General features: G+C 36.6%; 2 protein-coding genes across 21 annotated transcripts in view; one reads left to right on the top strand and one right to left on the bottom strand.

The window, feature by feature from the left end:
• Positions 1 to 18,192, top strand: part of LOC117236924 (homeodomain-interacting protein kinase 2) — a 34,524-nt gene extending 16,332 nt beyond the window's left edge. For 3 of the 19 annotated variants that reach the window (XM_033500340.1, XM_033500356.1, XM_033500339.1), the window contains 10 exons: positions 46 to 225; positions 337 to 483; positions 564 to 728; positions 812 to 1,236; positions 1,628 to 1,717; positions 2,103 to 2,375; positions 2,453 to 2,618; positions 2,875 to 3,098; positions 3,554 to 3,874; positions 4,485 to 18,192. In XM_033500340.1, the coding sequence (XP_033356231.1) occupies positions 46 to 225; positions 337 to 483; positions 564 to 728; positions 812 to 1,236; positions 1,628 to 1,717; positions 2,103 to 2,375; positions 2,453 to 2,618; positions 2,875 to 3,098; positions 3,554 to 3,874; positions 4,485 to 4,683 (2,190 nt within the window). In that variant the 3' untranslated portion in view covers positions 4,684 to 18,192. The remainder of the gene's footprint in view (positions 1 to 45; positions 226 to 336; positions 484 to 563; positions 729 to 811; positions 1,237 to 1,627; positions 1,718 to 2,102; positions 2,376 to 2,452; positions 2,619 to 2,874; positions 3,099 to 3,553; positions 3,875 to 4,484) is intronic. The other 16 variants (XM_033500349.1, XM_033500347.1, XM_033500338.1 and 13 more) reach the window with 12 other exon arrangements.
• Positions 18,193 to 18,963: 771 nt separating this feature from the next.
• LOC117236926 (protein YIPF1) lies at positions 18,964 to 22,032 on the bottom strand. Of its 2 annotated transcripts, none has more exons than XM_033500358.1 (4): positions 21,707 to 22,032; positions 21,160 to 21,542; positions 20,905 to 21,085; positions 18,964 to 20,834 (listed from the first exon to the last, which is right to left on the bottom strand). In XM_033500358.1, the coding sequence occupies exons 1-4, from the start codon at positions 21,906 to 21,908 to the stop codon at positions 20,662 to 20,664; spliced, it is 939 nt and encodes a 312-aa protein (XP_033356249.1). In that variant the 5' UTR covers positions 21,909 to 22,032; the 3' UTR covers positions 18,964 to 20,661. The 2 variants fall into 2 exon arrangements, with proteins under 2 accessions (XP_033356249.1, XP_033356251.1); XM_033500360.1 differs by having other exon boundaries at positions 21,160 to 21,539; positions 21,707 to 22,022.
• Positions 22,033 to 22,967: the final 935 nt, after the last annotated feature.

Raw genomic sequence — 22,967 nt, 5'->3', positions numbered from 1 at the left:
TGTATATGGAGTTTATTTTCTATCACGGTGTATTCTTTCTTTTAGTATCAAATATACAGTAACAGTAGTCGCCGTGCGACTCAGTACAGTAGCTCGTCAAGTGGATCAAATAGCGGACGAAGTGGAGTGCACGACTTTCCACATCAATTGGTGCCTGGTCTACTTTGTCATCCACCCAGTTATCAGACGATGCCAAGTCCTGCAAAACACGTAGTTGTTGCTCAAGTAAATAAGACACTTTTTATTTTAACTTAGTTACATATAATCATATTGTATATAATCAAATGTTTCAAAAAAAATTCATGATCGTTTAATTGTGCTTTACACGTTTTACAGCCTCCACAAGCGCAACAAGGTCCGTTACAAATCCAACCATCGATTATATCGCAGCAGGCTGTTGCTGCTGCAGCTGCAGCTGCCCAACAACAGTATGCAGCAGTTCCCGTATCTATGGTGGAAACTGGACGACAAATGTTACTAACCGTAAGTATTCTTGAAACGAACAAATGTCAAAACGTTTATGAATTATAAATGGCCAATTATATTTTATCCTTGGATCACAGAACGCTGTACAAACCTCTTGGCCTGGTGGAAGTCGTCAAATGGCCGCTATCGTACCATCTTGGCAGCAGTTACCACCGCAACATGCAGCCATACAGCAGCCATTACTGAGTGATGCCGGAGATTGGGGAAGGCCTCTTATTGTCGATAGCTCTGCTATTCTACAGGTAAACCTTATTGCCTTACTTAACAGTTACTTTTATAAGCCGGTCGGATAGGTTTGTAACCAATCTCCCGTGTTTTGGGGAAGGATCAGAGGCCAGTATTTCCTGTCACGGAAGTATACAATACCAGTGCCCTTGTCGAGCATCCTCCTCAAGGTTGGGGCAAGCGTAGTGTTACGAAACATCATCAACATCATGTAACTGTACCTCAGCAGTCTCAACATAGGCACGAGCATAAAAAGGAAACGCAGCAGTTAAGTCCAGTGAAAAAGAGGGTAAAAGAAAGTACTCCACCGAGCAACACGAGACGGCATTCACCTTCCAGCGGTCATTGGCAACAGCAACCCATGCAGCAACACCATCACAGCAGCAAACACAGCAGTAGTCATAATGTAGAACACCATCAAGTTACATCTGGTCGGCAGCAAACTATTACAATTCACGATACACCATCACCAGCAGTTTCTGTTATCACGATAAGTGATAGCGACGACGAAACACCGGGCAAGTGGTAAGTTAATTTAATTATTTTCGTAGAATATTAGAAAGTAGTTAGCAATTATTGTCCGCAATTATAAGATTAGAAGAGAACTGCTGTTTTGTGGATACCGTATCGAAAATATTACAGCCATCTTGAATTTTTATTATTTTTATTACTTTGTTATTATCTTGCTTCGTTAAAAGTTTTTTTCTGTAGCTCTTTGAATTTAAAAATATGATTATCCAGTGTCTCGTTTACAAGTGTCTATGATTTTGTAATGTTGTTTTGTATTGTGTTTATTGAATTTTGTCGATACGTTCCAATTATAAGTTCCAATCACGATGTTTCCACTGTGAAACATATTTATTAGTAATTTATTAGAATAGAAAGTAGTGGAATCATGCATGAATATCATTGACAGCTGTGGAGATCAGCAATGTGGAGCCTGTCAAAATTTGGCAACTCGCCTGTCTGGCGATGGACATCCAGTCCGCGAGGAAGTCATTCGAAGGTATATAAATGTAACATAGTATCACACAATCACACACCATAGCATCGATTAATGGTTAATAATCGCTAAGAACATGGTATAACACGAAGCTTCATAACACATTGAGAAATTAATTTTGTAAAACAATTAACGTCGTGTTACTACACCTGTACAAATACATAAATTATAGGACTAAAAATTGTATATAATAAAGACAATTTAGAAACACGATTGTAGCGCTTGAAGTGTCAATTGTCTCGACGGACTAACAATACTCTGATTTACAGCTCTAGCGTTTAATGCCATTTTTTCATGCTGAGTGTTGACGTATTTTGTATTATATGGGGATATCTGTTCTCCCTAACTGTTTCATGTGTAACTTACCGCGTATGTTTTCTACTTCTAGTACGCAGTCAACACCACGCGCGGTTCAACCAATACAGCAAACCCATTCAAGTAGTCAGTCGCATACTAACGGCCACTCAACAACGCATAGTACATCTCAAAGATCGCAACGAAAAAATATTATCAGTTGTGTAACTGTCGGTGACAGCGATGGCGAAGCTAGTCCAGGTCGAGCGCATAATCATCTATACCAACATTTACCGCAACATGCTCAGCATCAACAAACTACGCAGTTAATTAAACACGAACCCCAACAGCAACATCACGTCAGCAGGTAATTACATCAACGATCAAAGTTTATAATATGATTCGAGACAGTTGTGTATGAAGATAATGTGTTGTTGATTGCAGTAGCAGTTCTGGATATTCGTCTCAATCGCAAAAGAAACGTTTATTGGCCAAAGTACAGTCCGAATGCAATATGGTGAATGTTGCGACAAAACCGGAGCCCGGCGTTGAGTACCTTGCACCACATCCGTGTCACGCGCCAGCCTGTAAAGAGCCACCGACCTATCAGGTTAAATTTTAATTCAAATTACAATCCTTTCTTTCGTTTCTCGATCTTTCCTCTCCGTTTTCTATGTTATTCTATTTTATATAATTTTTATTTCTTTTTTCTTCTTCGTTGTCCTTTTTCTTTTATAATTGATTTAAATTTCCAACCGAAAGTTTCTGGGAGTATCGAGGAACAAGCACGACGATCCTGATCTATATTCATTGGGATACCCCCCTCCCCTATCTTAGTAATCTTTCTTTTGGAAATGTTTTTCTAGGATGATGCCTATGACATGCATGACTACTTCTTGCAGTATGTGACCACAAGTAGCGCGCATCCTCACCTTCAAGAGCAACACATTGTGTATACGACCGGCACGGACAAGCGGGTATCATGGCCTGGAAAGAGAGCTGAATACAAACATGAGTACGTTCAACCACCGGCTGCTCATTCCAGAGACCACCAGAAATGGGCGGTAGCGAATACTGTGCATCAGTATAGGTAAGCATCGCATCGCATGTTACAACGTTTGATTTACACGACACTCGAAGCATGCAATATATCATACACAGATAGATTTAGAAAAATCTGGCAGATAAATACATAGAATAGCATAGTTAAGCGAGATTTATATGCACGTAGTTATTGAACGCATGTAGGTTTTCTCTTTGAATGAGAAATGACCAAACCGATGACAGGCAGCTCGTGTATACGTTGTCGAGACAACAGACGGGCTGAATATCATAATCGGGCAAGTAAACAGCATGAATTTCTATGTTATTTCCGGAAAGTAAAAGACCGAGAGTAAAAGTGAATCTGAAAGGATCTCGGAATGAATCGATCTCCTGATTCTCTGTCGGTTTGGTCTCTGTCCTCTTAGAGAGACTTCTTACAGTAAGTAAAGAGCGCATGGGAATTGCATAACGAAGGGATGGACTTTGTTTTGGGTTTTGTAGGCAGAGTCAGGTGGTGGGTTCGGCAGCCCATCCGGGACATACCCACAGTCACCATGGGCATCCGGCCCACCTCAGTCCTGGGGGCGGTGGCGGGGGCAGAAGTCCTGCAGGGGGGCCTGTAATAGGAAGTGCCCAGCATCTGGGACAGCCCCTGTACCAGGAGTACGCTCATGTGCGTTCAAGAGCCCATGCCGTGCCACCCCCGGTATACGTAACGGCCGCGCCTTCTCAGGCTCCCACTGCTATCCAGCAGCAACAAGTGCCCACCTATCAGGGATTCACACCCGGGTGGGTACCTAGACACCTAGTTGATGCATGCATGTGTGTACCATTTATTATATTTTCGTTCTAGTGATAGTTCATCGTATGTTGTTATATTTGTGATCGTACTGTAGTAGTTATTGTTGGAATATAATGCGTTCCCGTGCAACCGTTTTATCTCGTTCTCAATGGCATGTAACGTTGTGAAAAATCGTGTGATGTATTTATATAATTCGGTCGGATAATCGATATTCTTCTCTAAAAATGACCTGAACGTTGTTTCCGTTTTATTTTTTATTTTTTATTAGTATTGTTCTTTTTCCTTATCAAAATGTAATAGATATACAATACATATTTTTCGTACACTTATTTTGTACAAAGTAGACCATTGATTGCCTGCTTAGACAATTGCACAAAGATAAAGAAACGTTTCGTAAGCATTAACGAACGATGTATTATATGTAAAGAAAAAAAAAGAAAGAGAAAAAAAAGAAATTTGTCGATTACTCGATTATCTTAAATGTATGATATATACGTATATATAATGTTATCTATTTATAAAACCGTATGCGTGTGGAACGAAGAAATGATCTTTATAAAACAAATGTTTCATTTCCCTTTTTAGAGCATTACGGAGACTTTCTAACGTTCATTATCCCGTTTTTTACAGCTCGTCTCCATTAACGTTGTATGATTCTAGTCGAGCGTTGCCACCACCAGCTCATCACAGCTCGGCCAGACCGTTGCTGGCAAGTCATGCAGCGCATCCACTGCCTGCACATATGCAGCCAACAGCCGTTTATGGATTGGCCCCACTTTCACCGGCAAAACATCAATATCAACCTTCTGGTTTGTGGTTCACCGAGTAAATTATTCCTCTGTCTGGTTTCAGAAGAAAAAATCAAACGGCGTGCGAGTACTAGTTTTCGCCGCTTCTTTTTTTTAACGAAATTTTACAAGGTCGAGAAATAACCGATCGCATCAAAGATAACCGTACGAAAGGAAAAAGAGAACCCATCATCTTTATCGAATTCATTCCTCGCGAAAGTGTTTTTTTTACTAGCGAACGAAGGGGTCTCTTCGCGATACTATTATCAGCTATTGAAAACACAGAGTAAAAAACTAGGCTTGTATTGTTACGAAAGGAATAAAGAAATCACGACTGGAAAGAGTCGACGGAGTCTCAAGACAAGACCGAAGTCGTTCTTCAACTCAACTTTTTGACAATCCGTCCTTAAAAAGCGATCGCCCCCTTCGAACTGCCAGTCTGTGCTATTACGAAAAAGATTATCAAAGCTCTACGCATGATTTTGATTGACAAGGAAGTAAATAATATGGCTTCGAACGTCGATAGACTGATCGCGTTTGCGTCGTGTCCTAATGATTTCATTAGCGTATTTATCACATTCTCATCGTGAAACATGTTATCTTTTTCCTTTCGTTCGACGATATGAACATCGTATTCGAAACGAAAAAGCAAGTGAAAGTAACGAATGGAGAAGAAAAAAGAGCAGAACGATAGAGAAAAGAAGCTTTTTGATGCTTCTCGTTGCGCAATCGTTTCCTCAGTGAACCATTGCTTTGATGATTTGTATTTGTATTATTTTTCCAAATATTATTTGACGATCGATGTACAATTTTGTCCGACTTAGATGGCGCTTATGTTATATACGTGGTAGTATATAATATAATTGACATGTTTTGTATGATTCTGAAGAAATAGCGTTGGCGCGTTAAAAAGAATTTTTACGAGGTCATACGAACGAAAAAATTAGAGGAGACCAGACGATTTTATCGTAAAGTTTGAATCTGCATTATTTGAAATTAAGCGCAGTTTAAGCAGATAAAGAGAAACATGTTGGGTGTCGCTGATTTGTCAAAACTGTTCTACGGTGTAACAGTTCAGAAGTTATCTTTTATTGAAGTTCAACGTTAACGGGAATAAATTTGCATTTCCTTATGGTATGATATATATCATATACATTACGTTTTTAGTACTCGTTAACAAAGTTAATCTTAGCGCGGTATAACCCACGGTTATTAGCCGATGGAATTTTCGTCAGACTTGAGATTTTTGTTATCGAGCGTGACAACGCTTTAATGTATTCTAAGCGTTCTCTTTTAAACGGGTCATCGACGTTGATGAAGATTCCCGTTCTTGTATCTAATAATTGAAAGCGAGTTGATCAATTACACGCATACACACAATCATAACATGACACATTGATTTGTTGTAAAATGTGTTCCGGATTTTATCGCTAGATTTATTTCAAGCTGTCTCATAGGTATGCTGGTGTAATACCAAACACTTCTTTCCAATGACGTTACTATACGAACATAAAGCGTGTCTGAGTTTAGAATGGAATTCTTCTGTTTTGATTCGAATACATTATGGGTATATTTAATTGCATGGTTAAATTTGTATTTGACAAAAGCTGTGTTTTCTCGCAGCAGCCTCATTATTTATTTTTACTACGTAATCAATCCTATTCTTCTCATCATAATTATTACTATTACTATTACCATTACTACTATTATTATTAATTGCAAATAGGCATCACCGACTTTAAGATAATTGCAGTAGCAGTTTGTAGTCATTTTTTTTTTTGTAGATACCACGTTCGCGATAGATTTGCGTTAGATTCGTTTGAAATGAGATTTTTTCCCTCTGCAACATTTTTCAGCGTTGAACGATCGTCGTACAGCATATTAACATTAACTTTTTCATCCATCTGTTGCGTTTCAATGTTTTGCATTTCACCGAGGATTGTAGTTTTAAAATGTATGTATTGAGTATATATTGCACAAATCTGCGGTACACAACGATTAACATGAGCAACAACAAAAAGATCTGTGTACAGTAATGACGCAAATTCGCGTTTGAAGAAAAAGGAACAAAACGAAATATACATATATTCAATTTTCGCGAGATTCTTAGTTCAATCGCTTTTGTCGAAAAAGAAGCCTTCGTTGCAAATATCTGTTATAATGTCGGATTGCACACATGTTTTCTTCAACGTACATTTGATTCTTTCTATTCCGATGAGAGCGTCAATGGTGCAAGTTTTTAACAATCCCCATTCGTTTTTTCTCCCTCATCGAATCATGTTCTTCCTTCTCACATTTTTCCACGTCAGTATAAAGAAAGCAATTTCTAATATCTCACAAAATGAGAAAAACTATATATCATATATACATGTATAATGTATATTATTGCAATTCCTTGAGTAAACTGCATTCGATGTATATGTGCATGCCCATATGTCGATTTCTACGTATAATTATCATGAGTGGTTCTCCTCCTACATTTTAACGTTCGAACAGGTGTAAGAATGGATTTGCACACATTTTACGACTTGTGAAACAGTTTCAAAAACGTTTTTCTGCGTGCTGACGTGTATATCGTGGTTTTTAATGGAATGACGCTTAGGCATTGTTTTGCTAATTATTTTATATACATAGCTGTATGATAACGTACGGGATATTAGCTGTGGTATGTTGATTAGAGTGAAACCATGTCCAGAGTTTAATTAGAAGTATTTTACACTTAGAGCGAGAATGTGAGTGAGCAAGTCGAAATGAGTAAACGAATGTGATTAGCGTGATTAGTGTGATTGATAAGGAGATGAAGAGAGCGAGAGAACAGTGTTAGAGAGAATAATAAAATGACAGTTTAAATATGTTACCGATATCCTAAAACAACATTTTTCAATGTCTTAAAAGATGAATATAACGTGAAGCTGCTAATCCATTAATTTCGATCGGATAAATAGTCGTAAAATTGTTAATATTTTTAGAAATTAATTAATACTATTTATATCAAAGGGCACCTATGATAAAAACCTGGCTAATTTCCTGTTTTATTCGCGAAATACTAAACAGTCTACTGAAACATTTGTTTGTCTTTTTTTTTTCTTTTTATTAATTTTCCAAATTTTCCAAGCATCACGTTTATCAATTGCGCGAATTGGCTTCGTCGATATATTTCTTTACGCGTATTATATGATGTAAAAATTAAAGAGAAAAAGAATTGTGTAACCAAGTCGATGTGCCTGTTTAACAATTAATCATATTTACATTTATATTTACTGCAAACGAGTAAACTCATAAAGAAAAACCGTGTATAGCGAAAGTTGCAGTAAAACAGAAAACAAAGAAAAGTTACAATCAGCTTGTAAGTGTTACGTATTTTATCGACCACACACGGTACGAATATACAATTATAATTATACAAACACGTTTGCGCGCCTACATGTATATATGTATGCTTCCATATAAACCGTAGAAATTATATCGCGTAGGAGAAAACATACCGTTTCTTCTCTTAAGTCGTGAAAAAACAAAAGTCATATCCTTAGATCTTTCGCATTTTACGTAGAAAAGAAAAATGGGAGAACTGTTGTTGCGCGTGTGTATGTATAGGAACATGCCTTTTTTTTTGTCGCAGGAATCGATACATGCACAAACACACACGTAGGAGATGTACATGCGACAGTTCTACGCATCATAGTCATACCATCATCATGCTTCATTTTTTTAACCTCTGTACATTCGAACGTATTTAGATACCTGTGTCACTAGATAAGCAAAGGGAACTTCAGTCAAGTTTCTGTTTCTTGTTTTTTCTTTTTTTTTTTTTTTTTTTGCATCCAAAGAGCAAGTTTTGACTGACGATGTAATATTTGTAATGTTTAGCATAAGACTGTAATTGTCGATCGTGGATTCGATCGTTCGAATTAATCACTGATAATATCCTACGTATAAGTATGTTATTTTATTATGTTCACGTTGTTATTAGCGTCGAATATGCAAAAGTATTTGGGTAGTAGATTTTAGGTGGTCAGCTTTGTGGAGTCGGATGTCGGTTATTGTCTAACAGATAGAATTATCGTTGTCGATGTTTATTACTAATTAACAGCTTTGGGTTTAGAACGTATACGCAAACTACACAATGGTCCTACGTTAGTTTCCCACTTTTTAGGTGTAGATCGTCAGTCAGTACGAGCTCAGAGTCACGTTAGCGCAGTCATTGCTACTTTAAGTAGCACGTTTTTAAGCAGTGTACGAGTAGATAAATAAGCACGTCATTGAACGAGTATCTAATTAATCTTAGGCTACCATGGAAACTGTACGAGAGGGCAAAAAGAAGAACGATTGTTTTCTTCTTTTGGGAACGTACCGTAACAGTGACGATGGTTCTAGTTGTGATATTTTATTAATATAGGGTTTGTGTACGCGATGTTATTTTGGTCAGGCTTTTCAGAAGGCCAACACGTGCATGACGCGATATATGTGTAACGCATAGAGAAGATACTATAGTGTTTTTTGTCGTTAACAATCCAGGAAGATTATTGTCATATGGTTGTTACTTCCGATAGGGTGATATGACACGTTACCTTAGCTGCTCATCGTCTAACTTGTTCCAATTCTTTCACGTCATTCTTCTTCATGGGCTTTCCTTGTTTTTCACGGATTTCGCTTCGAGTGATAACGACACATCAAATCATGTTTGTGATAGTTTTTTACTTCCATACTTCTTTGCCATTTTAAAGGGGAGAATTGTGTTAATAGAACACGATCTTTTTAACGTCGATCGTGATGTTTCACAACATTGTTGAGCGCGAGCGTAACAGTTACCTCTTCCTTTCGGGTGACACGATGATACATAAACATAATAAAAAGAAAAAGGAACACATGTACAAAATACACCTACATAACACACGGATCATATATAACGTGCGCGTTCGAGCGCACACTTATACATATACACTCGAAGCTATAGAGATATAATTATTTTAATCATTTTTAAATTTGTACATACATTTCTTATCGCATCAGGGCAGAGGGGAGCGGAGAGATTTCTTAGTGTCTAGGTGTAGTGCCTAAAATGTTAATGAGATTGTGTCCAATAGAAAATTTATTTAGTGTGGAATTTCTAACGTTCGATTCCGAGTGCTTGTAAGTGGGACGCAAATTTCCTTCGAGCATGTTTGACCATAAAATTAGAAAATAGGATGATTTGACGAAAGCGAAAGCATTTTCCAAGGCTGATAGAATTTTCCCGTACAAGCGCCCGGAGTCGTGGAACGAATAACGTTCGACGAGCGAGTCTAGCACTGTTAATAAACAGATACTCGCGTTGAAATGGCCAGAAATGAATAAAAAAGGAGCGAAAGAATGAATGAAAGAGAAAAAATGGAATCAAAGGACATCCGCGGATAAAAATTACGTTTCTTTGTGGACTTAGAATTTAATGTTCATCGCGTTGTATGGATAGTTCGTATAAAATTATATATATATATATATATTATATATATTATCATTATAAAACAAAGCAACTGACTTTTTGCGAGGAATAGATAGCGTAGCTACTATAAGTATAGGAGAGAATAACATATTTTTGGAGTTATACTACTAGAGGATTGATATTGTATTGTGCTCTGTGAGTTCTTAAACGTTTGTCTTCTTACGTTCTTGGTCTTTAATCGTCGAATTGCTCATCACGATCGGACCACATTTACATGTAGAAACGAGAATTATTAAAAGCAAACGAAGAAAAAAATACAACTCAAGAGGCGTATGCTATCGACATGTATATCTTATGTATGTACGATACTTGTTCTAAATTTCGGTTCGTCGCGACATGTCACTAGAATTTTGCTCACGATCCATGTGTACGTACTCTTCGGTACGTGCGCGCGCGATCTCGTAGATTATATACGTGCAAGATAAATCACAATAGTCTGTAGTATTTAATTCGTACCTCGACTTTTCTGAACGATTCGATATTGAGAGACGAACCATCAAGACACACGTGATAAAGGTATTTCACCGTTTTTTTTTTTTTTTTTTTAAAGCCAAACTGTATATCGTAATAGCGAGTAAATGAAGTCCGATTAGGGAAGCAAGAAGTAAACGATAGATCATGCGGGTAAATTAGGCTAGAATCGATGATTCACATCTGACTGTTCTTCGATGTTCTTAATGTTCACTATTATACTATGGTAATATTGCAAATAATTATGAACGGTAGTACTTGTATTATACGTTTGTCAGACTTATGCATAATATTATACGAGTAAGGATTAATCATAGTTTTTAAAAGAAAAAAAAAATATGGGGGATAACACTCGTGTAAACACATCACTGCTGCTAAAACGTTGTTATCGTTAACGATTTTTCTCATCTTTAATAGGGTGATGGATTCAGATCGATAATTAGGGGCATACCGTGGCATAGCTGGATAGTCTTCGCTGTGGAAGAAAGTAGAAAATTTGGTGTTTCGATGTTCGTACGGTTTAGAATATTTTTCGTTTTCGTAGTTCTCTTCTACTACTTTTTGTCTTTTCTTGTTCGTATACAATGCGCAGCCGTTCTCGTCGTTTTCGTTCGTGCCACGGGACATTCTACTTTAGACCGGTTATTTACCAGATCGGTTTTTTGGTAATAAGATAGCTTTCGAACGAGCTTTCGAGTTTTTCTATGTACAGATAGTTTCAAAGATGCTGGTTGCTTATTATTCGTCGTTTTCCAAAGGTTCTCCTTTATTTTTCAAGGTTTGGGAATCTTTCCGAAGAGTTTGCAGTTGTACGGAAATGTAATTTTAATTAACTCTATATAACCTTTTTGTAACTTTGAAGTAGTTAAAATGGTATAAGTGCTTGATAAAAATAATTACGAATTGTAACGAAGCTAAAACAGGTCTATGTAAACTCCTTATAATTTAGAAACTTTATACAATCGTACGAATAAGCCGAATTCGGAATGTTACGAATAATCCTATTCGCTATATGGCTATACTATATATTTGTACCGCCTATAAATGTGCGCCTTTTGTGTATTTTAACTGTACTATGATAGTAGTAGCACTATTTGTACTATTATTATTGATAGGCAGATTTAATATCGTTATGATTATAAATAATTGTGTTATCTGATTCACGTCGCACGGGCTGATACACACCTGTTCTATTTTCTAATATTAATGGTTTTCGATCTAAATTGATAGTAAGCTTTGGATCTAAATATCTCGATGAAAAATAGATAGAGCGTAAATTTCTTCATCTTCCACGACGATAGCGATTTAGTGTCTTTTCGTTCTGTGGTCGTAATTTTCTCTTCTACCATAAAAAATACCTTCAGAATTCTCGAGGCTAAGTCGATTTCAGCTGTTCTTTTCCTTTCTTCTTGATGCCTTGCCTTATCGCGGTACCATTACCATCGATATGTATAATAATTACACTGACATCAGAGCATATACACACGTACAGGTACATACGTACATACATATACACATACACCACAGTAAAGTAGATACAAACGTAACACACGTTAAGAGGATAAGTCCTTCGTGCCGTCGATTAACATTACTGTTTGCCAAACTTCTTTATCCTATACGTAACGGATACAGCTGTATAAATGTATAAATTATCGTTACCAGGTGTGCTCGAATTTATCGACGTTTAACGTGATCGTTTCTAACAATCTTCTCGAATCGAATATCAATTAGATCCGATACGCGGTATTACATAAAATTTTGAACAAACACAGAGAGAAAGATAAACGTTAAAGTTTGTGAATTCGAGTACGCGTGGATCCTTCATACGACCATGCATCCAGCAACATAGTAACCCCAATCGATCGCCTTCGTGGCGTAATGTAAAGTGAAGTTTCTAAATGGCGGTATTTAGCTTAGGTGAATATAAACGAACAAAAAGTAAAAAAAGAAAAGGAACACACACATACACACAAAGAAAGAAAAGGAAAACAAAAGTTTTTTTAAGCTTTCGCAAGAAGTCTGTCTTAAAGTATTAAAACTCTCAGGCTGCGCCGATTGTCTTTGCCGCGTGCGTATGGAATAGCGGCCGCACGGTCGCGGAGTCGTCGAACGAGAATGGTGTTCAACCGATATACCAGAGCATAGGAACCTCGAGACAATTCGAGTCTAACAGTTCTCGCTGTGCGCGACCCGTAGAGTTTGTAAAACAGATGAACATACGATATATTCGCCATTTGGCATTACAAAGGACACGTAGAAATCGGTGGTTCTGCACACCGTAATATAAATAATGATAATAATTTCGAACGATCGTAGCTCAACGCGTGGCCTGTAAAACGACGAAAAGTAACCAAGATGTGTCGAAACTCGAGTGGAAGCATTCGTCGACAGTGAAATTTATTTACTAGTAGAGCGTGCCTTATATATCGACGATCCATGCAGGATCTTTTCTAGATTTCGTTTTTCGACCGGACTAATTGTTTTTCGTAGCTAGATTCGATCGTCTCGCGTCTTATACTCCAGTATCACGCTGAACACCATTTCACTCTTATATATATGGATGGATGAATATACATTTATCTATTAGATATATACATATGTGCATATGCATATTATATATATACATGTACGTATATATTACGTATAAATTGTATAATAGAAAGCAGAGAAAAAAATTGGGATATCCATTGCTTGCGCGTGTGATGAATTATTTCAGAGGTCGACCAGAGTACAAAGCGTAGGTTTAGTTTGGTCTCGGAAATAGTTTGTGCACGAATACGGACTATAGGAGTCGAGTCGAACGTCGTCGCCGAATGTTAGAAAATTGGTTGATGAATAATAAGTTGAAACGAGAAATGTTTTGTACGCACTGGCGAACGAACAAAAAGAAAGAAAAATCCTAGAGACGAAAAGGCAAGATAAATATGAAAGAAAAAAAAAAGCGGAAGAGTAAAACAGAGTTTAGCATAGAGCGAAAGAACCGCTGCGTTACGGTTTTACAGCGTTGCGTCGACCGACCGCGACGAGTCCCGTTCTTTGGCTTCTCTTTCGTATGTCCGACAATAAACGCTTCATTGGAGAGGGCGACGGAAACGAACGACAACCATGAATCAATCAGCAGACAAATCAAAAGTACTTAGGCTTTAAATTGCACCGTGTCAAACGATTCTCGAAACCTTCTTCGTCACTGTCGACCGACACGACGTTTCGATATTGTAATGGAGCGCATGGAACATTATATCATCTAGGTAACCAAAAAAAAAAATTCTAATCTCATCGCGTCGTAGCTCGCGACTACTAACTGTTATACACACATCGTCGTGAACATTTTGCTTACGATCGAGAAAGAAAAGAAAAAAAGAGGAAAAAAATGAATCGACTGATATTTTTTTGTTTATTTGGATTTTTATCGAGGTTTTGGTAGTGGCGAGCTCCACGTTCTTCCGTCAACAGGGGTCTTAACTAATCGGTGACGACTTACTTAACGAATGTTTCTCAATTTTTTAAGTCGCGCATCGGCATTTAGGTGCATACATCCTGGGGGCAAGAAGTCTATTTGATATTTATATTTTAATATACACGGGCCGATTATATTTAGTGTATTGTAATTATTGAATATTGATTGAAAGCCCCGGGGGCTGCTCGTCCAGCGATACGATAGAGTCATTAATTTACTTTTGGAGCAGCAGTATAACATTAAAAGAAGGAACGAACATGGAAAAACGAAATACATAATTCGACGGACGAGCAGGCCGCCGGGGCAAGAACCACGATTTTCTGTATATTACTGTAGTATAATAATCAAACACTAAAGACTAATGCTTAAGGTGATCGATAAGAGCCTCCGACGCTCTTCGAAGCCGCGTAAGTGTAATCGAGAAATTATGCAAACTAAACGATTAGAAAAGCAAACAAAAAAGAAAAGAGTGCAAGAGAAATAAAAAGAAAGAAACGAATAAACGAAAAGAAACACACATATACATAAAAAAGAAGATAATAATAAAACGTTTCGATTAAACGACAGAGAAAGAAAGAGAAAAATACACACATCGGTACCAGGCATCACTATGTTTTAAATGGTTAATAAATGCAGATGTCCGTGTATTCGCTCGGACACTTTTTCAACTGAATTTTCGCTATCCTTTTACGGCTGTATTATTTTGTCAAACGCTCTTTGTCTCAAACCCTTGTTTCTTCGTTTTACTTTGCTTTTCGCGCGCTACGGCCGCGACTCAAACCTGATTCCATTGCAACGTCGACGTTCTATCGACGATCAATGGACCATCACTATGATATTCCTTCGTATCTGTTCTACCCTTTCGTCGGCGAACGGTATACGAAAATAGAAACAACATCGTGTCCTGTGTTCTTGCCGTACGCGTAAGAGCGAGCACGTCGCAGAGTCGGTCTGTACGCCGTACGCGGACATCGGAGTTACCGGTTCTCAACTTCCTGCATTCTTTAGTTTCTGGCGCAACCTACGCGTGTCTGGCGTTACAGCAGGAAGAAACTGCGATTCCGTCGTGTCGATTTTACAAAAGAAATTTAACCAGGAGATCGTTAAGGTATAATAACAGCATAACAAGATCGATCAATGAGCTCGTGAACGAAAGAATCGAGGAAGAGAAAGAGAATGGACGATATACAGTGGCTCTCGGAAGTATTTGAACACTTTTAAAAACCTTTTACAAATATATTAAGCATGTTATAGGAAACATTTTGAAATGTCATTAACACCGTGGCAGAACACGATTTTCACGATTATATTGATTCGAGTTGGGACGAATCTGTGAATGTATATAGCGTTAATCAAACAGTTTCGTACAACACGATATATATTCAGAAAAATTGCGGTTGGCGTTCAAATTGGTAAAGTACTGTACTCTACCGCTCAAAAGTATTCAGATACTTGATTATTTTTAATATACAGTATCTATATGCTTTAATTATAAATTTATAGAATCGAGCTACGATGATTTTATTTGTTATAATTACCACGGCTAACGTGCAATAGCGTATCATAAACCGACCAAATTGATTTCTGCAAGTGAATACGCAGTAATATGATTGACGCTTGTGATCGTCGAATCTTTCTATTACGATATTGAATGTATGAGTTCCTAGAATCCAATGTTTCCAGCGAAGTCTATAATAATTTACCGCCCGGTGACTCCATAAGCGAGCAACGAGTGTTGCTTCTAATTACTCTAATTCAGTATTAACCGGTTGCATTCGGCATATTTTTCATTTCCTTATTTCTTTTTTCGCACAACGCGAAGACGAAACTTCAAGGAGATGATCTTTGAAAACTTCAAGGAAATGATCGTATCTTTAAAAAGCTCGGACCTGGTGTAATTTTCTGCTATATAACCATCGGTAATGTCTTTTTGTCCCCCTAGAGGAAACATGCGAGTTCGCTAGATTTACGATGTCCGGACAGCAGAGTGTAAAGGGTTAATTTGTATACTTCAATAAAATTAGTAAGTAGATAGAGTAAAAAGTGTCCTGATACTTATGAGCGATATTGTGTACGCACCGACTCATTTGTAATATCGCGCAGCTTCGAAGAAAAGCTTTTGAAAAGAGAAAAATAGAGTCCATTACATGTGTAATTACACTTGGTGGGAGAGATACAACGAGGTTGTAAATTAAAATAACAATTAGCGACATAGATTGATGTATCTAGTGTCTATGTTCAATGTCAATATGCACCTCGTAGATGGATTTTGAATCTCAAACCGTCGAAGTCATTGGCGAATCGATTCGTATTCAATTTTTCTATAATATCCGGATCGCGTGAAAAATAGCGAACTGTGCGTGTCTAGAAATTGCTTCTCAGATTACACTACGCATTATTTGTTACTTTCATCGCAATCTTCCCGACATTCTTGACCAAATTATATCCTTCTAACGTTAAAAATATCTCGAGTTTGAACAATGATACGCGCGATGTCTTCTGTAATGTTATGTCAAATATGCTTTTTATCATCTTGCTGTATCTCTTTCATCAACAATACGTACCTGTTATCACTTAAGCACGCAATCAAAGCAACCGTTCGATCGAACCACAAATAAAATATGAAAAGAATGAAGAAAAAAGAAAAAGAAAAAAATAAAGACCGCAACGGTCAACGGGAAACATTCGATCAAAAGAGCCTCGCGTTCGTGTAAGCCAAGCCATAGATGAAAACTCGTTAGGGGAAGTAGAGGAATAGCAAACAGAACGTCTCTTTTTATATCTTTGCATCAAATTCAGCGAAACACGAATTCTTTCTGGGGACTCGGAATAAGTAACTTAGCGCGTGTCTTATTCGCGACGTGTTTCTTCTCTGCTCTATATCTAACTGTGCTTTTAGCATAATACATTTGTACATGGTCTACGTGGTATAAACAGATACACACAGCATACACACACGATGAAAATATGTAGCGTCGATTTTTACTCGGAGCACGTAGAAACGCGTGTTATAAAGCGTCTAATTGTAATATATACGATAAAATATAGAACGCAAAATGAATTCTGTAGAGCAAAAATACTGATACACGTCTTATACACGTACATACACTCGATACGATAACTGCGTATTATTCGACGTAAGTTTTTCTCGTAGTTTCTCGATCGTGTTAGTCACTAAAGTTAATTATCTGTCCTAAGTAACCGACCAAAACGGACTAACGTTATCTTCCGGAAAGCTATGGTAAGGCGATTGCGCGGTTCAACTATATTTCGTTGAAAATATATTCGAAACGAGACGAGAAAATGGTTCAAATATCTGTAGCTCCTCTAAAGTCAGACTAAATTCTTTACACTTTAACAATGGTAAAAAGATTTGCCACTCCCAAAAAGAAAAAAGAGTAAGGATCAAACTTTGCGTTAGCAGTTCTTAAAACGGGAACGTAGGGTTAGTTGCTTATCGGGTTGAACTACGTAGCTTCTTCCTTAAAAAAAAGGAAATAAGGGAAAGAACATATCAGTATCACGGTCGTCGATACGAAAAATCTGATATTCTCTTTTTAAAAGTTTCTAAAAATAGACGGTTGAACAGAACATATTTTTCTCCTGTTTTCTATCTGTTCTTAGTTTTTCGGAAAAACGTACCATTCACCTAGATAGTACAATAAAAAGTAGAAGTTCCTTGCAAACGTGCTGAGAGGCGGGACTGTTTTTAATTAGAAAGCGCGCATTCTAATTAACCGAAATAGCCAGGTTACGAATCTAACAGTAGGTGTTAGTTTAACGAATCGAGTAAATTGAATTGATTGGACCGACAGGCGGTATTTATCAGATTTTTCAAATACGCGTTTCTGTCACGATAAATAGTGGTAATTGTTCGATCGACGATAAGATTGGTTCGACACGAAAATGATATCTTAGACACGAAAAGAACGTACGCAGAAATGTAAGAAGTGCAGGAAGCTTTAAAAATACAGTAACTACGAGATAAAGAATGAAAGAAAAAGGTAAAGAAAGAGGAAGAATGTATATGCGAATACTAACGTGTTTTCCCGTGTCGTAAAAAAGATCGTTCGTTTTCAGCCTGATATAATATCTCTCGTCGAAGTAGACTATATGCAGTTTTTCTTTTTTTTTTTTTTTCTTTTTTAAGAAGAATAAAAATAAGCTTTCGAAGATACGTAGCCATGATCTCGAATTAAACTCAATCGACGTACAGTATCGTGTAATATTCGTTTATCGCGAGCAAAAGTTTCGAAGATGCCGATGAGTTCAATATAAAGGAAGAACGAAGGAAAAGAAATGGATTACGTACTATCTAAGCATGCGACTGAATAATCAACCTGAAATTATTGCAATATTGCGTAACATTGTAGAAGATAATAGTCAACGATTGTATAAAGAGTACGACATTTATGAGCAATGTTATATGAGTATGTGTATATATATACATATATATATATATATATAAAAGTACCTACTACATATATATGCGTATACTTGTAATAATTGATAAAACCAGGGTAAACATTAACTATTATCTATGTGTAATATTTAAAGAGCGCCTGGTGCGCAATCCGCGCACAGCTGCTCCGTATGTCTCTGTAATAATTATGCGTGTTTGCATTTATGAAATAGAAGAGGAAAAAAATGTATATTATATGATACTAATACTAATATTAATATTAATGACGATAGATATGCCCGACGACACATCTTATTGTAAATAACGGTAATAAGAACTAATCGCACGGTTCTCAATTCGTTTAACACGTTGCCCCTGTTCGTGTAAACGCGTTGAGAATCCGCGGTACTTTAAATTTTGAGAGAACGACGAACAAAATAAACGAGACGAAGCAGCGCTGCGTGTACACGTGGAAGGAAAAGTCAAGAGAAGAAAAGAAAAAAACAAGTAACTAAGTAGACTGTCGTAGGTTTATTACTCGTTATTATTGCTCCTGCCTATTCGCAAACTTTGACTGTAATTATCTCGTAAACACGTTGGACCAAGTCGTTGTGAGCACTAGCTGTAAATTGTAGAACGTCGTTCCGACGGTTTTGTGATCGTCGAAAGGCTTTGAGTTTAAACGCTCGAACAGAAATTCTAGTAGCTTGTATCGCGTATACCAATTGTCCAAGCGAAGAAAACCGATTTGATAAAAAGTGTCTATCGTTTTACAGTATTAAAACAAGTCATTAAGTGCACGGCATATATCGTAATTATTGCGCCTATATCACCGTAATCCAATAAACGTTCCTTGCACAGATTTTCTATACAAAAGTATGCTGAGATTTGGATCTCCTTTAAAAAATCTACATGTTACATAAGTCAACTCGTGCGACGATATTTGCGCTTAGATATTGAATTAATTTATACCAAACAGTTAGCGATCGCGTCAACAGCCATCGAGTATCGTATATCGATTTTATTTTTTAATAATTGAACAGATCCAAAGAGAATTGGACGAGAGTAGACGAGAGTACAAGCTACGAGAGATGCTTCACTTCTGTCTAAAGAGGAGTCAAGCTCTGCTCGAACTTTTTTGTATTTTGTACACGCGACGCTCACATCGACAAGGCTTGCAAAACGGAAGACTTCGTAGACCTCGAAATATTTGCTAAATTTTACTATCGTGTTATGTCTTGCGAATCGCTTGATGGACTTTTACAAGATTATCGTGTTGGTATCTTTCGAAAAAGTTGAGGAAAAGATAAAGAGGAACACTTTTAACTTGCAATTAGATTGAAACGCGAAATTACGACCTATTGTTCGTAGAAAGAATGAACATTCTTAGCGAAAGTAGCTTTTCAACACACTCTTCGTTTCTTTTCGATAATGGCACCAGCGAAGATCACGTAAACCGTCTTCGTGTGGTGAAGAAAAAAAGTCGAAATCTATCAAAGTCCCGATAAACAATTGGAAAGTTATTCGTCAATACATCAATGTTGCATTATTTGTGTAATAACGTTAAACGGCAAGCAAATTACTACTATCACGAAATATATTGATAGACCGATGATAATAATGTAACGATACTACTACAAAGTGAATGTTGCCTTTTATCACATTGGTTAATCGTAAACAAAGGAGAAAAAACTTAATTAATTACATACAATTATATTAACGACGACTAATAACTATAAATACTATCTATTGTATTATGAGTACTAATAACAATTGCTATGTACACATGGAGGTTCGTATGATTGTAAATGATATGTGTTGCGTTGATATGTAACGCGTCCCTATGTTAAAATGGGGACTGTGAAAATAAATCAACCAGACACTTTGTTGGCCTTCTATATTGCCCTGACACACAGGAATATTATATATACTTGATATGAGTCGACTGAAATGTTTTTAATAAACACTAGTGCCTCAAATGTGACAAATTTTAGTTATTTTCATTTATTTTTCGTTCATAGGTATAGTATAAATACTACATCTACTTGCACGAAGACGGAATTAACGTCCAACAAACATATACGAACTGTACCGCTCCATTTTATCAGTCAGTATTTACTGGAACAAATAAGTATACCGACAACGTCGACAGTTCATTTTAAAATACAGATGCGTCCAAATCCATTATAATCGAATAAATGGCAACATTATTAGCCAGAATTATTACGCGAATCATTCCCGGTTGCTATCGTGTGTATGGTCGCTTCCATGTGTTCTATGGGAAATGGCTTTGATGGTGCATGAAAAAAATATCGCATAAATCCTGTTGCCAGTAGAAGGTGCATTCCAAGAATTATCACAATATACATTATCCTATATCTTCCTGAAAGTTAATTTACTTTATCTACGTATTTTTATGGTTTTAAAAATGTGTATGTTTTTATATGTAATACCTGATATTAGGGGGAGTAAAGATCTCAATAATACTCCTCCAGATAAAAAGGTCGCTAGTGCAACTAAACTCCATTGTAACCATTCAAATTGAATTGTCCATAGAAAAGCTACTGGAATATAAATGGCTAAAGAGTACCCATAAAGACATAAAAGTTCCAAAAGGCCAGGTGTTGCATAAGACTAAAACAAAGATGTCCCTTGAATGTTATTATTATGTAGTGTCTCTTAGGAAAGATAAATGGGCAAAGTCAAACCTCGATTAATTCCTCCTCTGTATTTCTTGAACTGGTGGTCCACTTCATTGCACCCCATAACGTAAGTGGTAATAGCCATGCGTACAAAAATATACAAGTGGCAGCATAAGACACAATATGAAATTCATACCTCCAGTGATATTTGCCTGAATTAGCTGTATGTAAATAATCAGCCAGATTACCACTAATGGCTATAGAAAATATTAGTGTAACGCATATCCAAAATGGACCATAAAGATCTGGATTTGGTCTAATATGAGATATCAAATAATTATCACTGCCATGTGGAAACATAGACCTTTTGATTCTTTCTACCACGTCATCTGTCTTTACGTTAAAGAATTTCTGGTAATATTCTATTGTCCAAAAGCTATGCGATGCTGCTAAAATGGAAGCGATACAGTGTTCTAAAGAAGTGCATAGACTGAAATTAATGTAACAGATGTAACATAATATCTTAAATTATAATATTCGCGTTTACCACAGGAATAACAACAATCGTTATAAAGTTATTTGAAACTAAATAAAAGATCGCATAAATATAAACCTTCACTTTTATCGGGCATTCCTTGAAGATCTTCGATAATACCAATTCCCGTAGGATCGTTTGAGAGGTTATTAAAACCTTGATGACTGGAAGTATTGACATCCAGTTGTGCTTGACCAATATTTCCTTCATGATTTATTGAAGGAAAATCTTGAAACGAAATGAACTGTGAATCGCTTGTTTTAGATTGACTTCCATCCATAGCTGTTTATTTTGTAATTTTGTCCATCCGTTTGACAGAAGTGACGCATAGACATTGCCAGAGATGAGTACGTGGGAAGATCGCCGATGCAATGTTAAATAAATCAACCAAAAAATGCGCACAAAGAATAACGGTCTTTAACGGCTAACAGACGAACTACACGCACATTTCTTCTCCAGTACTCTTGGTGGGAGAAGAGAGGGGAAATGTGTATTTGTATCGGCGCGGTAACAGCGTGTTTTCTATAACGGTAGACAAAATCATTTTCTATCGAGACTCTACCTCTTTAATTATACATTCTCGAAAATATAAATTAGCATCAAAATCCGCAGTCTAATCGTGATTATTTATCTCTACATTTAATAATTTACACTGTAATGAAATTCATATTGTAATATTTTAATAAAAAAATAATATTATTTCTCTAATAATATTAAAAGAATATAATAAATTAAAGAGATATTTCAACGCATACATATAGCTACTTTTACAGAAATGCTTTTGTAGTATTATATTATCCGGTTAATATACCTTTAACAAATGAATCAGATAAAGACAATGTCAATCTATTTCAACTATTAATGAAGGTTTTCCTAAATATAGTATTTTACTCACTATATTTTTTTGTTTTTATTATTTCAATATTGTTTCAAAGTTTAGTTAAATATTAGAAATAATTTGTTTTTTTTATATTGATTGCAGAAAAACCACTCTGACGGCAGAAACAACAAACATGACGCTACAAGCAACCAGCAGCAACAATCTTCTTGGAAATGATTATATCACAGAATAAAAAATAAAGTCATTTATTGCAATTTATCTCTTGTGCTATTTTATGTTCCTAATAAACTTAATCCAATACCAATACTTACCTATACTTACCAGTTTTGTCGGAGTCTCTCGTCATTTTTTATAACTTAACCGTATGGGAACTGTAAAGGATTTGGGGATCGTGGATGTTGGAAGGATTTTAAATGACTAAACGTTTTGTTGATTTACAAAATAAAATTGTTTTTTTCAATTCAATTTGCCATTTTACAATAATTGTACAATTGTACG

The sequence above is a fragment of the Bombus vosnesenskii genome, unplaced genomic scaffold (genome assembly GCF_011952255.1).
Source record: "Bombus vosnesenskii isolate JDL3184/JDL3185 unplaced genomic scaffold, Bvos_JDL3184-5_v1.1 scf7180000013352, whole genome shotgun sequence".
NCBI lineage: Eukaryota > Metazoa > Arthropoda > Insecta > Hymenoptera > Apidae > Bombus > Bombus vosnesenskii.
Note: the sequence above shows the minus strand (reverse complement) of the source record. Positions and strands in the feature narration are given on the sequence as shown.

Bases quoted from the DNA above. Each gene is read 5' to 3' on its own strand.
- LOC117236926 (XM_033500358.1), bottom strand. From the start codon at position 21,908: ATGGATGGAAGTCAATCTAAAACAAGCGATTCACAGTTCATTTCGTTT. The intron at 21,543-21,706 runs GTTTATATTTAT...CTTCCATTTTAG, and splicing joins AATGCCCGATAAAAGTGAAG to CAGCATCGCATAGCTTTTGG. The intron at 20,835-20,904 runs GTATTACATATA...ATTAACTTTCAG, and splicing joins TTTACTCCCCCTAATATCAG to GAAGATATAGGATAATGTAT.